General features: G+C 48.7%; 1 protein-coding gene across 9 annotated transcripts in view; it reads left to right on the top strand.

Moving 5' to 3' along the window:
* SVIL (supervillin) overlaps nt 1-15439 on the top strand; it is a 237994-nt gene that overhangs the window by 207887 nt on the left and 14668 nt on the right. For all 9 annotated transcript variants that reach the window (XM_068562693.1, XM_068562721.1, XM_068562711.1 and 6 more), the window contains 7 exons: nt 885-1040; nt 2615-2751; nt 3901-4048; nt 4174-4319; nt 5893-6068; nt 8575-8719; nt 9045-9321. In XM_068562693.1, coding sequence (XP_068418794.1) covers nt 885-1040; nt 2615-2751; nt 3901-4048; nt 4174-4319; nt 5893-6068; nt 8575-8719; nt 9045-9321 — 1185 coding nt within the window. The remainder of the gene's footprint in view (nt 1-884; nt 1041-2614; nt 2752-3900; nt 4049-4173; nt 4320-5892; nt 6069-8574; nt 8720-9044; nt 9322-15439) is intronic.

Below are 15439 nucleotides of genomic sequence, written 5' to 3'. Positions count from 1 at the left end.
CTGAAGATTCTTGCTGTAATTTGTATTTTTCTATAGCACTCATAAACCTACTTACTAAAGTTTTTTTTTAGAAATAGTCTTTGGATGAAGTGGTGGAGTCTTTCCGTTATAACTGGTTTACTAAATAAGATATTACAAAATCTCTATGCCATCCCGAGTTGTCAGGTAGTGTTATATTTCTTCAGTGTTAGAACCTCACCCCAGCAAAATAATTTTCTGAGTTTCTCTCTAGCATATGCGTAGTTTTTTAAACAATGAGCTGGAGAAATAAAGGTTTATTGGCACAAGTTTTATGTACTTTAACTGTACCTCCACTTTTTGGGGACACATATACATTTGTTGGTCCACATTGAAAATCCAGCATGTTGTTACAATCTTAAATCTGAGAGCAAATCTCAAGAGATCATGTAGTTGTTCACTTAGCCTCCAGAGAAAGATGAGAACTAAACCATGCCTTACAGGGTGCCTGCTTTTCTGCATATAAAGACTTAGGATGGAAGAGGTCCAACAGTCTCCCTTAGGAAGGCGTTTTCAACATCTAACACTGTCAGGAATTATAACAGCTTTAGAGGAATTGCAGCACGAGTCCAGCTCCTGATTTTATACTGATGTGGCTCGTCCACACTGCCACTCCATTCTTGTCCCTCTGCATGGCCAGGGTGACACTTGTCAGCAAGCATTTACACTTTCAATCCTATGTTTAATTCCTAACACAAGGCTTCACTGCATAGTTAATCAGACTAGAGTATGTTTTCCCCATCAGGATTAACTTGAAAAGAAAAAAGGAGTGAGTGATTCACGCGTGATTGCTGAGGGTAAACACTGTCATTTCTCCTGAATGTCTTGCTTCCCCTGCACTGTGTTTCCTCCTTTGACCCTCCCAGTGTCCGCCAACTCCAGCTTCTCAGAAGTCACCCTGGCGGGACTAGCCAGCAAAGAAAACTTCAGCAACGTCAGCCTGCGGAGCGTCAACCTGACGGAACAGAATTCCAACAACAGCGCAGTGCCCTACAAAAAGCTGATGCTGTTACAGGTTAAAGGTATTTAGAGCGGCAGAGAGAATTACACACGAGCAGGGATTTTAGTCTGGTAACGTCGGGAGGCCTGACTTGCCCCGCGTGCCCGAAAGGAGAAGGGAACGCGTGCTTTTGGAGAGCCCACTGGGTGCCACCTCATCTCACATCAGCTTCACAAGATCCCACTGGGTGGGAAACATTACGCCCCTGAGTTGCAGCGCTTACTGACGCGCCCGAGGCCCCAGCAGCTGCTGAGTGGCGGAGCTGGCTTTGAACCCTGGTCGGTCTGATTCCAGAAGCTCAGCTTTTGCTGCTCCCCTTCTCGTGACCCCGGCCACGCACTGCACGCGGTCACCAGACACCCCGTCAGCCACCAGAACGTTCTCTCCATCTGTCCTCCTCGCCAGGGTCAGCAGGCGTTAGGGCAGCGAGACGGAGAGATGGGCATCCTTGAGGAAGGGAGCAAGGGAGTGTGGGGCAGGGGGGTCTCAGCTGCTCCAGCTCCCTCCCTCCCTTCCTCCCTCCCTCTCTCTTTCTCTCTCTTCCCTCCCTCCCACCCTCTTTCTCTACCTCTTTTCCTTTCTTCCTCCCTCCCTCCCTGTCTTCCTTCCTTCCTTTCCTTCCTTCTTTCTCTCTCTCTTCCCTCCCTCCCTCTCTCTCTACCTCTTTTCCTTTCTTCCTCCCTCCCTCCGTCTTCCTTCCTTCCTTTCTTTCCTTTCTTCTCTCTCTCTTCCCTCCCTCCCTTCCTGTCTCTCTCCCTCTCTCTCTTCCTCTATCTCTTTTCCTTTCTTCCTTCCCTCCCTCTCTCCCTGTAGCAAGCAGCCCTAACCCACAACCAGGGGGGCTCTGCCTCTGCCCCAGTGACTTAGCTGCCTCGGGCGGCACTGCTGTAAATTAATGCTCAAGAAAAGCATGCCCCGTCCCCTGCTTCGCTGGGGGTTTCCAGGGTGTGTCTGCACGGCCACTGCCCTTTCTAGTGTATTTAAAAGGCCCGTGACAAGTGCAAACCTCCCGCCTCCGTGCCTACGTGTGACGCAGAGACTACGCCATCAGTGCGATTGTGGAAAGATCAAAACCATTTAGGAGAAGGAGTTGGCAGCTGCACAAGGCAGTGCTTCCCTCTAAGCTGATTCCTCTCCAGACTCGAGTTTTTAGTTTAGAGAAAAACTCCCAAGGATGAAGAGGCTCTCTGAAGGCCCTCGCCTTGCCCCGGCCCGCAGAGGCTGTTAAGTGTAGGAGACGGGCTGAGTGCAGAGAGGGAGACCAGGAGATGAGTGGGCCAGGGGAAAGGAGGTGTTTGCTGACGCCCCTGGGGGAGGGAACCTTAGTTAACCCATTCACATGCTGCCAAAGGACACTGCGAATGGTCCTAGGAAACATGGTGACCTCTGGGAACCTGCCACCAGGGAAGGTCATCGACAAGGCTATGACTCTAAGTCCCCTGGGTCATGGGAACTCACGTGAGCACATGAGGCTGTTCAGGATGGGGAGTCGGGAGCAGGGGTGCTTCGGATGCGGGTGCTTCCCGGTCGGGCCTGCCGGGGCCACGGGGCAGTGCTCCTCTCGGGGGATACGGTGACCCTCTGCCTCGTGCTCAGGAAGAAGACACGTGCAGACGCGGCTGGTGGAACCTCGCGCTTCTTCCCTCAACAGCGGGGACTGCTTCCTCCTGCTCTCCCCCCACCACTGCTTCCTGTGGGTCGGAGAGTTCGCCAACGTCATAGAGAAGGCGAAGGTCGGTATCTGAGGAACGACAGTGGTCTCGTTTTGCATCTCCTTTAGACACAGGTAGAATGTTCTTCCAGTGGCCGGATCCCTAGAAATCTTCTGAAACGTCCACTGTTTCATTCAAGCGAGAGGGGACAGGCGTGTTTATTTTCCAGAAGGTCTCTGAAACGAGCTCCTGGTAAGTGCTTAAGGGGGATGTTTTCAAAGGAATCTGACCTGTGCCTCCAGGTTGAAAGTTCTGGTTCATCCTTCCTCCTGTGGAGAAAAAGAGCTGGCCCATCACTTCCAAGTTGTTTATCCGAGGTGTCTAGGAAGTTCTGCTGTGGATCTATTGAATGAGACTTTAGTGGGAAAAGACCAGGGAGTGGGTATTTTTATTTTGGGGTTTCCCCCCACCCCCTTTATTTATTTATTTATTTATTTATTTTTAATGGAAGTAGAGTTGATTTACAGTGTTGTGTTAATTTCTGCTGTATAGCAAGGTGATTCAGTTATACGTGTATATATATATATATATATATATACTTTTTCATATGCTTTTCCATGATGGTTTATCACAGACTGTTGAATATAGTTCCCTGTGCTATACAGTAGGACCTTGTTGTTTATCCATCCTGTATATACTAGTTTGCATCTGCTAATCCCAAACTCCCAGTCTATCCCTCTCCCACCCACCCTCCCCCTTGGCAACTACAAGTCTGTTCTCTGTGTCTGTGAGTTAATTTCTGTCTTGTAGAGAGGTTCATTTGTGCCATATTTTAGATTCCACATATAAGTGATATCATATGGTATTTGTTTCCTCTTTCTGACTTACTTCACTTAGTATGATCATCTCTAGTTGCATCCATGTTGCTGCAAATGGCATTATTTTGTTCTTTTATATGGCTGAGGAGCGGGATGGGTATTTGTAAAAAGCTTCACGAATGATCTTTTGAATTTGAAGATGGACAAGTGTTGCTGTAAAGAATGGATACCCCCAGTCCTTTCGTTACATTTTCTTGACTTTTAGACAGTCCCCACCCACCAGCCCCCCAGACCCTGTGGTCACAAGGTTTTCCTTTCAGACGCGCTGTCTCTCTGCTCTGACTTCAGCGTTGCCCCTCCGTCTGACCGTGGGCTTGTCTGCCCAGGTAATTGTGTTCCTCTCTCTTTTTAGGCCTCAGAACTCGCAAGTTTAATTCAGACCAAGAGGGAACTTGGTTGTAGAGCTACTTATATCCAAACTATCGAAGAAGGAATTAATACACACACTCATGCAGCCAAAGACTTCTGGAAGCTTCTGGGTGGCCAAACCAGTTACCAGTGTAAGCGTTTACTGCATCTCAGAGAATGAGACTTGACTACCTTTCCTCCTCGCCTGCTTCCTTCTTCCAAACCAGCCTCTCTTCAGGGGGAAACATAATGTCCTCTTCCTGTTCTTGCCCCAAAGCTGCTGGAGACCCAAAGGAAGATGAGCTCTATGAAACGGCCATAATAGAAACCAACTGCATTTACCGACTAATGGATGACAAACTTGTTCCTGATGACGACTACTGGGGGAAGATTCCAAAGTGCTCCCTTCTGCAGTCAAAAGAGGTATAGTGAGTGGTCTGCCCTTCAGCGAGAAAGCCCTTGGCTCCGGGCTGCCCGGTAAAATAGGGAGTAAGTGCCCGACAGACGCTAGCCAGGGTTAGTGCTCATTGCAGACCAGACATCTTTTAATTTTTTTTTAAACTTTTATCTTATATTGGAGTATAGCTGATTTACAGTGTTTCTTTTAGTTTCTGGTGTACAGCAAAGTGATTCAGTTATACATATACATGTATCCTTTTTCAGATTCTTCTCCCATTTAGGTTATTACAGAATATTGAGCAGAGTTCCCTGGGCTATACAGTAGGTCTTTGTTGATTGTCTGTTTTTTTTTTTTTTTTTTTTGATTGTCTGTTTTAAATATAGTAGTGTGTACGTGCAGAGACATCTTTTTAAAGGCTACCGATTTGTGATGTCAAACCACTACTGCCCTCTTAGATGCTGATACAGAATTCCGAATGTTGTTCAGAGGAGGCATGGGTCATTGCAGGCTTTTCTGTCTTAGGCCAGATGGAAATATGACTTAGCCCCATCTCTTGATTTTCGTATAAACATTAAATATTTTTCAGTCCTTAAGTTTCAGAAAAAATAGCTGTATCTGTAGCGTATGGGCTTGCCAAGTCGTGTGCCGCTTTTTCCTCTCACAGCAGCACATATTTATTTTTACGAAATTACATATATTTCCAGCACCACTAAGTTTTTTTATTTTTTTTGGCTGCACCGCTCAGCTTGCGGGATCTTAGTTCCCTGACCAGGGATCGAACCCGAGCCCCTGGCAGTGGAAGCTGGAGTCCTAACTACTGGACCGCCAGGGAAGTCCCACCACTAAGTATTCTGAGTGTTGAGAAAAAAAGGGGAAGACACGAAAGGACTTTAAATTTTGTTGGGTAGAAGACTACTAGAAAGGATGTAATCCAAAGCTAGATTGACTGTATGACAAATTTAAACGGAGAAAAAATGTCACAGAAAAAGAAATCAGGAATGATTTTAAAGAGAAGGTGAAATTGAGCCTAGTTTGCAGTTAAGTAGAATTGGGATTGCTGGAAATTAGGAAGCAAGCATAGAACAAACCAACAGGCATGTAAGTAAGAGCATTGCGTTCATGTATTCGTTCACCAAACACTTAGTGAGCCCAACTGTAAATACATTGATAAGTACAGTATGGTCTTTGCCCTTGAGGGTCCTAGAATTGTATAGGGGAGAAAAGACATCACTGGGTCCTCAGTGCCATGTGAAGCGGCCCTTATAAGCTAAGTGAGTGAATGACAAAGGAGGAAGGGAGGGGGCGGGGAGGAAGACCTGCTTAAATAGCTGTTATGAATCAGAAGTGTTAGGTAGCCCGAGCGTTCGGAGGAGGGGGCGTTAACTTGGGCATTTAGGACCACAAGACAGAAATCATTCCCACAGGGCAGAGGCTGGCTTGGCTGGGCAGTACCCGCCGGCCAAGTCTTTTTGTGCTTGTACTGAATGCTCCATTAGCATCTGAATCATCACCCGTTGGACTCACGGTCACTAGAGACCCTGGTTCAACTGGAACATGCCCTTGAAGTCAGCACGTTCTTCTGTGCCATTTCCCCAGGTACTGGTGTTTGATTTTGGGAGCGAAGTTTACGTGTGGCACGGGAAAGAAGTCACGTTAGCACAACGGAAAATAGCCTTTCAGCTGGCAAAGCACTTATGGAACGGAACCTTTGACTACGAGAATTGTGACATCAACCCCCTGGACCCTGGAGAGTGCAATCCGCTCATTCCCAGGTACTGCTGGGGCCCTGGGCAGCCAAGGCTCCCACCACAGTGTTTAGCCATCACCCTTCAGGGGTTTTAGTTTTCATAAATGATTGCAGTGCAGTACCGTGAGTATTCACAACGAGAACGGTGCTGTAGCTTTTCCCTAAGAAATACAGAAATATGGATGGTGTAGTCATCTGGAAGATGCTGCTGTTACATTTCATTTCTTGAAGTAAACAAATCAATGCCACCTGCAGTATTCAGGTGCTGTTGTGACATATAATTTGTTGTTTAAACAAATGACTTGCTAATCTGAAAAGCTTGCCAGGTCCTGGAATTCAGCCATGGATCTGAAGGTGCAAAAGCAATGCACCTCTTTCTGATTTCACACCTTCCCAGCCTAGCCCTTGAATTCCATTTATCTGGCAGTAGGTGATGCCTTTTTGAGGGAGGGAAGATGTGGTATTGAAATAATGATTGTAATTATAATATTTCCTACAGTCTACTGGACTTTTAAAAGTCATTTTGGCAAATCAGCCGAAGATGCACAAAACTCTCAGAAATATAGTCATGAAAGAAAGAATTCTTAAATGCAAAGGATCATTGTTTTCTATTTCTTAACTACCAGGAAAAAAGAGAAGTGCTTTTAAATTATGCATGCCACCAAATGGCACATTAGAACTGCTTTTTAATGTTTTCAATTGAACTAACATACAGATTTCAACCTTCCTACCTAGTTTCCTGTTTTAGAATCCAATTATTGATTTTATTCTTCATTGTCATTATAGAAACAATTCAAAATGATGTCAGTGTAGGTGAAAAGTTTTCAAATCCTTTTTAGGCAAGTGCACACTTAACATAAAATTAGTACTGAAACAACTAGTTTTTTAAGTCCTAAAGCTAAGACTAAAAAGAATGTTTTAGTTGGTATAGTAAAACAAAAAAAAAATACTGAAGCATAAAAGCTGTGTGACGGACGATTTATATTTAGTCGTGACACCATCCGAGACGTGAAAGTACATGAGCGGGCACCTAACCCGCCGGCTCTCAACACCTCCCAGATCAGAAGCATCGGAGAAGCTTTAAAAAAAATGCACGTGCCGGTCCTGGCCCAGGAGATGTGTTTTCAGTTTGGGTGGTGGTGGGGGGGGGGGTGGTGGTGGTTTGTGTGTCAGTGCATCTCAAAAGCTCCCCCAGGGATTTTAAGGTGCAGCCAAGGTAGAGTCCCCAGCCCTTCACCGAGGAGTCATGACTCAGCCCCGCTCAGACCTGCGAGTCAGGACAGAGGTAAGGTGCACCCAGCTTCACACCCTCACGCTGCAGACCTGCCCTCTGTGCTCCCTGACCTCACACATCCAAGATGGATTTCTCAGCTGAGACCAAGTGTCTTTCTACAGGCACCTTAGCGAGTCTGCAGAGTGGAATTAATTTATACAAAAGACAAGTCACTCAGCTATTTTCTGATAAGGACCACAGCCTTCAGGGTAGCCCTGAATTTTCCACAGTTGCTGATATTTGGTTCCTAAGTCCCGGGAGCGTTGGCAGTGGAAGTATTTGCACACAGTGCCTTATCCTTTCAGACCCCTTTGAAACGGGCAGCCCCCCTTGATGTGCCTTAGCCGTGATGCCAGAAACTGTGGTCTGGACCAAACAGGACGTGACGAAGTGCGTCAGGGGCCACCGCAGGGCCCAGGAAGCACTGCCCCTCAGTCTGATGGTCCCAATCCACAAGCCAGGGATGGTCTGGAAGGATGGGAATTACCCGCACCTTATCCTCAGGGCTCACCCCCTTCGGCACGTCTCTTCTTGGCTCTTCCCATTTCTAAGTTAGCTGTGTTCCAAGCTCAGCGTCAGATTCTGAGATCCCACAGCAGTACGGACCTCCCGACTGGGCTACGCTGCTTCCTTTCCCGTCTTTGTGCTCTGCCCGCCCGCTGTCCCGTCCAGTGGCCTAGAGATCAATATGCACAAAGTCACTTTATGATTTATGAGAGTATGTTCACTTAGGGAACAGAGGAATTTCCTGTTCCTGGAGACTGGAGATCTCCATTGTAACATGACTTAAAAAAAGAGAGGATTCAGGGTGAGCATAAATTCCTCCATCTGTTCATTAACCTGACGGAAACGTGGCGAGCCCCCGCGGGTGAGCACGGGTGGCGTAAAGGAGGCGAGGAAGACACGCGTGTGACTCCTGCCTGTGCTGAGCTCCCAGCCTAGCGTGCTGCCCCCCAGGGGACCCCAACACGAGAATTTGCTGGAATGCAAGGCAGGTCCAGTCCTGATGTGGGTCACATCACATTCAGGCACATCAGCTCCAAGGACACAAAGCCTTGCAAGGCTTTGGGCTAAAATAGCAAAACGTCATATATTGGGTCACATAAGTGAAAACGAACCATTTATTCTGTCTACCGCGTACGTATTCTGAGTTTCTCTCACTAGCCACATGTGTTGGTTTTGGACTTCTTGGGTTCAGCATGACTTGTTTGATCTCGGTTCTTTTCCCATCCCCTCCCCTCCCTGACCCGGCCTACAGAAAAGGACAGGGGCGGCCTGACTGGGCGATATTTGGGAGACTTACAGAACACAACGAGACGATTTTGTTCAAAGAGAAATTTCTCGATTGGACGGAACTGAAGAGACCTAACGAGAAGAACGCCAGCGAACTTGTCCAGCACAAGGTACGTGCGATGATCAAGCCCCAAACCTCGGGGCTTGGTTTGGGTCCCTGCAGAAGGGGCCTGAATGCTAAAAGGCTTCCTGGGGTTTACTAGGACAGCAAACCGGTCTCCAGTTACGTTCTGACTTCAGGAGGTGAAAGCAGCCGTGTTTGCGGCGCCAGGTTTATCGGCGTCCCGTTCACAGTCGTGCCTGTCTGCCCCCTAAACGCAGCCTTGCCTTAAGTGCCCTGACACAGCCTGAGCACTGTACCTGAGGCCGTCCCACCGCCAGTGCAGTGTGCAGTGTTGACAGGCTGCCGCCGGGCATGTCTGCGTTCTCTCCTAGGACGACCCGCGGGCGGAGGTCAAGCCTTACGACGTGACGCGGATGGTGCCGGTGCCCCAGACGACAGCCGGCACCGTGCTAGACGGGGTCAACGTGGGCCGGGGCTACGGCCTGGTGCCAGGGGACGACCGCAGGCAGTTGGAGATCGCCAGCGTGTCGGTGGACGTCTGGCACATCCTGGAATTCGACTACAGCAGGCTCCCCAAGCAGAGCATTGGGCAGTTCCACGAGGGCGACGCCTACGTGGTCAAGTGGAAGTTCATCGTGAGCACGGCAGGTGAGTGAGCGCTCGCGTGTCCCCCGAGCCCCGCCGCGGGGACCGCGGCTGCCAGATCCGGAGTGCGTGCCGCGTCTGCCCCAGCCGCGGGCGAAGGGCCAGTCGAGGCGTTCCCTTTGAGAACCTCTTCGTAAGCCTCGTGGATAGATTCCCAACACCCCACTGTGGCCGACAGCTGTGAGGTTTCCCTCTAGAAAGCCGACTGGCATGGTAAGGTTTCTCTGCCGCCCTCACGCCTCCCCTGCCCCGTCCCCAGAGGTTTCCTAGGAAAGTGATGATCTGTCTCCACATGACGGTCACCATGTGGCTGGACGCTGCCGAAATGAAAGCCATGAAGTAACACAGAGCCGACGCGTCAGAGCTGAAACGAGAGGGTGCCATCACGTCACAGTAAATCCACGCACAGAAGACGTGTTCAGAATGAAAGGCTATTTCCTCTGAGGCCGAGAGCGCTGATGGCGCTCTGTGGATCTGGCGGAATAAATACACGGTCAGAGCTACTCATGGTTCCCACGGGCGCTGTGCTCTGTGTGGCAAAACAAGACACTCCGTGCGGTGCTCTGCGCTAGAGGCGGTGAGGGCGGAGAGCAGCAGATTTGGGAGAAATAATCCCTTTCTCTTGCCAAGAAGAAAGCACGAATCAGGCTGTCCACGGTGTCCCTCAGCCCTGCGCATTCAGGAGACAGTTTATGACACAACTCGGTGGCTCCGAGGTTCACTTGCCAAGGGAGTTTGTTCACCTCTTTCCAGCCCCCTTGCCGTCCGGCTGTGGCTGCCCCACCGGGCACAAGGCGCCGGCCACTGTTAACTGATCAAACACCTGCAGCCTCAGAGCCATGTGGTTTCTTTCCTAATGTACCTCTGTGCTCTGTGGGTAAGACACTTTTTAAAACTTATTTTATTGAAGTATAGTTGATTTGCAACGTGTTAATTTCTGCTGTAAGCAAAGTGACTCAGACATATATTCTTTTTCATATTCTTTTCCATGATGGTTTATCACAGGATATTGAATAGGGTTCCCTGTGCTCTACAGTAGGACCTTGTTGTTTATCCATCCTATGTATACTAGTTTGCATCTGCTAACCCCACACTCCGAGTCCTTCCCTCCCCCACCCCCCTCCCCCTTGGCAACCACAAGGCTGTTCTCTATGGCTGTGAGTCCGCTTCCATTTTGTAGATAAGTTCATTTGTATCATATTTTAGATTCCACATGTAAGTGATATTATATGGTATTTGTCTTTCTCTGTCTGACTTACTTCAGTTAGTATGATAATCTCCAGGTCCATCCATGTTGCTGCAAATGGCATGAGTTTGTCCTTTTTTATGGTTGAGTAATGCTCCACTGTGTGTATGTGTATGTGTGTGTGTGTGTGTATATATATATATATATATACACACACACATACATACATACACACCACATCTTCCTGAGCCATTCATCTATCAATGGACATTTAGGTTGCTTCCATGTCTTGGCTGTTGTGAATAGTGCTGCTATGAACATAGGGGTGCAGGTATCTTTTTGAATTATAGTTTTGTCCAGGTATATTCCCAGTAGTGGGATTGCTGGATCATATGGTAATTCTATTTTTAGGTTTTTAAGGAAACTCCATCCTGTTCTCCATAGTGGCTATATCAATTTACATTCCCACCAGCAGTGTAGAAGGATTCCCTTTTCTCCACACCCTCTCCAGCATCTGTTATTTGTAGAGGTTTTAATGATGGCCATTCTGACCAGTGTGAGGTGGTACCTCGTAGTTTTGATTTGCATTTCTCTAATAATTCGCCATGTTGAGCATCTTTTCATGTGCCTGTTGACCATCTGTATGTCTTCTTTGGGGAAATGTCTATTTAGGTCTTCTGCCCATTTTTCAATTGGGTTGCTTATTTTTTGTTGTTGTTGAGTTGTATGAACTCTTAGTCACATCATTTGCAAATATTTCCTCCCAGTCCGTAGCTGTCTTTTCATTTTGTTGATGGTTTCCTTTGCTGTGCAAAAGCTTCTAAGTCTGATTAGGTCCCATTTGTTTATTTTTACTTTTATTTCTATTGCCTTGGGAGACTGACCTAAGAAAACATTGGTACAATTTATGCCAGAAAATGTTTTGCCTGTGTTCTCTTCTAGGAGTTTTATGGTGTCATGTCTTATGTTTAAGGAATAAGACACTTCTTTCGGGTGTCAGTAAACATTCCTGGCCCTGCCTTCCAGAAGCATATGGTATAAATGACGGGGGGCAAGTATGGAAGAGGTGCTTGCCTCCTGCTGGGGTAGGAGAGCTCCGTTCCCTGAATAGGATCTGGCGGCTGTGGGAAAGCCCAGCGGCCGATGGGCAGGCATCGCAGGTGGGGCAGGAGGACTGCGGGCCTAGAGGCACCGCTCTGGGCTTCACCACCCTCGCTCGTTGAGTACCTCACGGAGGCTCCATGGGATGTGTTCTGTCCTTTCGCTGACTTCTCAGATGAGGAACAGGACACCAAGATTAAGGAACGCCCCGTGAAGTCACACAGCTAGAACAGGGCTGGACACTAAAAGCCCCTTTTTTTACCCAAGGAGGCCTTATAGCCTGGGTCTCAGTCTTCTCTCAGGCCCCACATGCCAGCTGTGTAACTTGGGGAAAGTTACTTAACCTGGCTGAGCCTCGGTTTTCTCACCTGGAAAACAGAGCTTCTAATACCCAGCTCGCAGGGTCCTAGGATCTGGTGCGTGATGTTTAGCACAGAGCTGACCGCTTACTTATGTGAGCGTACAGGAAATCACCATCGCTGACGTTCTAAGCAGCCAAAGCATAGTTCCTGCATTGAACTTGAAGATCAGATAACGTGGATCCACCCCAAACGATAGCAGTTCTCAGAGGGTCTCTATTGTGGGTTTAGGCTCCTGAGTGTGTACAGAGTTGGCAAGCTGAATACTAATCTGCGCCGCTTGGCGATAAAGACAATAAGAGAGCATTTAGTGGGGAAAGATCTACTGACCTGTGGTGTCGTGGACCTGCACCCATCGTTCTCATCCTTAAGATACAGGAAGTGAAGGGACTTGGTGTTTTACAAAACCACACTGGGCACTACAGTTTGAAATTCAGTCGTTTCCTTACCTCAGCTGTTAGATATAAAACAAGAAGTAATGGTCAGTGAAAGGATGACTAAAACGATATGAAAATGAATTAATTTTAAAAACAGATCTCAGGTTTCTGAGGTCTTCCTTGACTATTTACTTGGAGACCCCTAAGAAACGCTGATTTGACCCAGGCAAATACTTGCTGTATTTCTCCCCGGTGAACAAGGTGCATGTCACGGCCCGATCCAGCAGCACCGTTATGGGCAAAGTGACAGCTTTGATCAAGCCCAGCTGCGGAGGATTAAGTGAGGCCGGGCAGCGCTCAGATTCCAGGCCGTCCCTCGGGGGGGGGCAGAAAAGCGCGGCCCGATGGCATCTGCAGCTGCCCCGTGGTTGTCACGGAAGCCCCGGCCCCGCGGTGTCAGCTGGTCCAGCCCTCACCCTACTCAGACCCCACATGGGGCCGCACCTGCCAACGGGGCTGAGCCCAGGGCCCCTCTGGGGCGGGCCCAACAGACAGCAGTCCCGGGAGGCACAGCACAGTCGCCCTCTTGGCGGAGGCCGGGCAGCCTGCTCCTTGGGAAGTGAACTGTGGCCCCCAGACTAGGGAGCCCAGAGGCCCTGGTGGTCAGTGTCCTGCCCCAGAGGCTGCCTCAGGCGCTGCAGGGTGTGACTCGTGTCCCCCCAGGGTCAGGAAACAGGCAGCTCTGGGTACCCAGGGACACTGCGTCAGGCCACGCTGGAGCCCCATCCAGGGGCCGAGTTCCTATAGTAGGGGGTCGATAAATGGGGTCCGGCTGCAAGACCGCGCAATGAGCAACTCGCTCTTCATACCTCAGTTTTCTGCCACTTCATAAACGCAGCTCCTGGTGGTGAACTCCCTCTTGAAAGCAGGGTGGATGCAGCGACACGCTAAATTCGGCCTCGGGTCAAGGCCGCAAAGATGATAGTCCAGCAGCTGTTACTAGTATAGCTTAGCCTTTAATTTGCTAAAATTAAAACTAAATAAATGAGTCAAAAAGTAAGTTGTACATAGGATTAAATTTGGGGTATGCTGAAGAAAACTGCAAGGAAAATTCATGAAAACTTTTATGGAATATTTTTAAGGAAACATCCTATTTTAGGTATATACACACAAGCCCATTTTTGAATGTTAGGATGTAAAACATTGGTTATTCAAGCATGAACGTATATTTACACAAAGTGCTACCCAATTCCAAGATATGTGTCAGCTGCTGTGATCTGTGATCTGTTTTAAGCATATCCCTCCCCAGTAATCTAGTTGACATGACTAAGTTTCACTACCTTGAAGAGTGTGGGATTGCTAATCAAAGGTAGACGTTTGTTCCTATCTAAATTAGCGGAAACTTCAATGGAGTGGCTTCCAGATTAACAGTGGATATGTACGTATCATCTATTCATGGATGGTTCCTATTCACTTTGCCCACTTCAAACTACACAAACTTGACCATTTCAGGTTCATAGTAGAAGGCACTAAGGGCTGAGCTTGGTCAGAATCCTTTAAGAATTCTCATAATCATTCATGAAAATTGTTCTAGAGGACTTTGATAAAGGGTCCCGCCCCAAAAAATCACGTATGGCCCCTGACCTCTTAAGAACTTGAAAACAATGAGCTTTCTTCTTACCTTTGAACCTTAAGACAGCTGTGATTTTTTTTAAGGCTTTTTTTTTTTTTTTTTTTTTTTTTTTACTATTTATTTATTTATGGCTGTGTTGGGTCTTCGTTTCTGTGCGAGGGCTTTCTCTAGTTGTGGCAAGCGGGGGCCACTCTTCATCGTGGTGTGCAGGCCTCTCACTATCGCGGCCTCTCTTGTTGCGGAGCACAGGCTCCAGACGCGCAGGCTCAGTAGTTGTGGCTCACGGGCCCAGCTGCTCCGCAGCATGTGGGATCTTCCCAGACCAGGGCTTGAACCTGTGTCCCCTGCATCGGCAGGCAGATTCTCAACCACTGCGCCACCAGGGAAGCCCGACAGCTGTGATTTTATCGGTGGGACTGGAGCTGAGGAGGACTGAGGTCGTTATAGAACCAGGGAATCCAGTTATTATTCTTTTCTTTTTTTTAATTAATTTTATTTATTTTTGGCTGCATTGGATCTTCGTTGCTGTGTGCGGCTTTCTCCAGTTGCGGTGAGCGGGGTCTACTCTTCGTTGCGGTGCACACGCTTCTCATTGTGGTGGCTTCTCTTGTTGCAGAGCACGGGCTCTAGGCACGTGGGCTCAGTAGTTGTGGCTCGCGGGCTCTAGAGCGCAGGCTCAGTAGTTGTGGCTCGCGGGCTCTAGAGCGCAGGCTCAGTAGTTGTGCACGGGCTCAGCAGTTGTGGCTCGTGGGCTCTAGAGCGCAGGCTCAGTAGTTGTGGCACATGGGCTTCATTGCTTCTTGGCATGTGGTATCTTCCTGGACCAGGGCTCAAACCTGTGTCCCCTGCATTGGCAGGTGGATTCTTAACCACTGTGCTACCAGGGAAGCCCCAGTTATTCTTGATTGCTAACACGTTTGGGTACCATAGCCACCTGCATCCTCCCTGGGTTGACCCCACCTAGGGCCACCGGGGCATCTGAGTCGAGAACTTAGTCTCCGGACGCCACTCGGCCTAGAAGGCTCTGCTTCGCGGTCCCTGTCACTCGGGCCTCTGCTCACGGCGCCTCCTCGGAAAGGTCTTCCCCCACCAGGCACTCGCAGCAGCTCTCCCCCGCCCCATGTCACATCCCGTCTTTTCCTCACAGCACCTCCCACCCTCTGAAGCTGCCTTGCTCAGCACCATAGCCCCAGTATCCTGAAGAGTCCCTGGCACATAGTAGGTCCTCAGTAAATATCTGCTGAATAAAGAAATGAGGGAAATCTGGAGAGAGATCTATTCCGAAAGGTTGCAGTTTGGGGTCTGAAATACCACCTGAAACGACCACTTGCCCAAAGAACCTTCCGTGACTGCCCTTCAGCGGGGCCTGTGTTCCGCGTGCTGCTGACGTCTATCCAATGACCGCGAGGCCCCAGACAGTGAGGATAAGCAGCCCTTAATCCTGGCTGCAGCCCTGGTGGCCACT

Source organism: Eschrichtius robustus, chromosome 1, assembly GCF_028021215.1.
Source record: "Eschrichtius robustus isolate mEscRob2 chromosome 1, mEscRob2.pri, whole genome shotgun sequence".
Classification (NCBI taxonomy): Eukaryota; Metazoa; Chordata; class Mammalia; order Artiodactyla; family Eschrichtiidae; genus Eschrichtius; species Eschrichtius robustus.
Note: the sequence above shows the minus strand (reverse complement) of the source record. Positions and strands in the feature narration are given on the sequence as shown.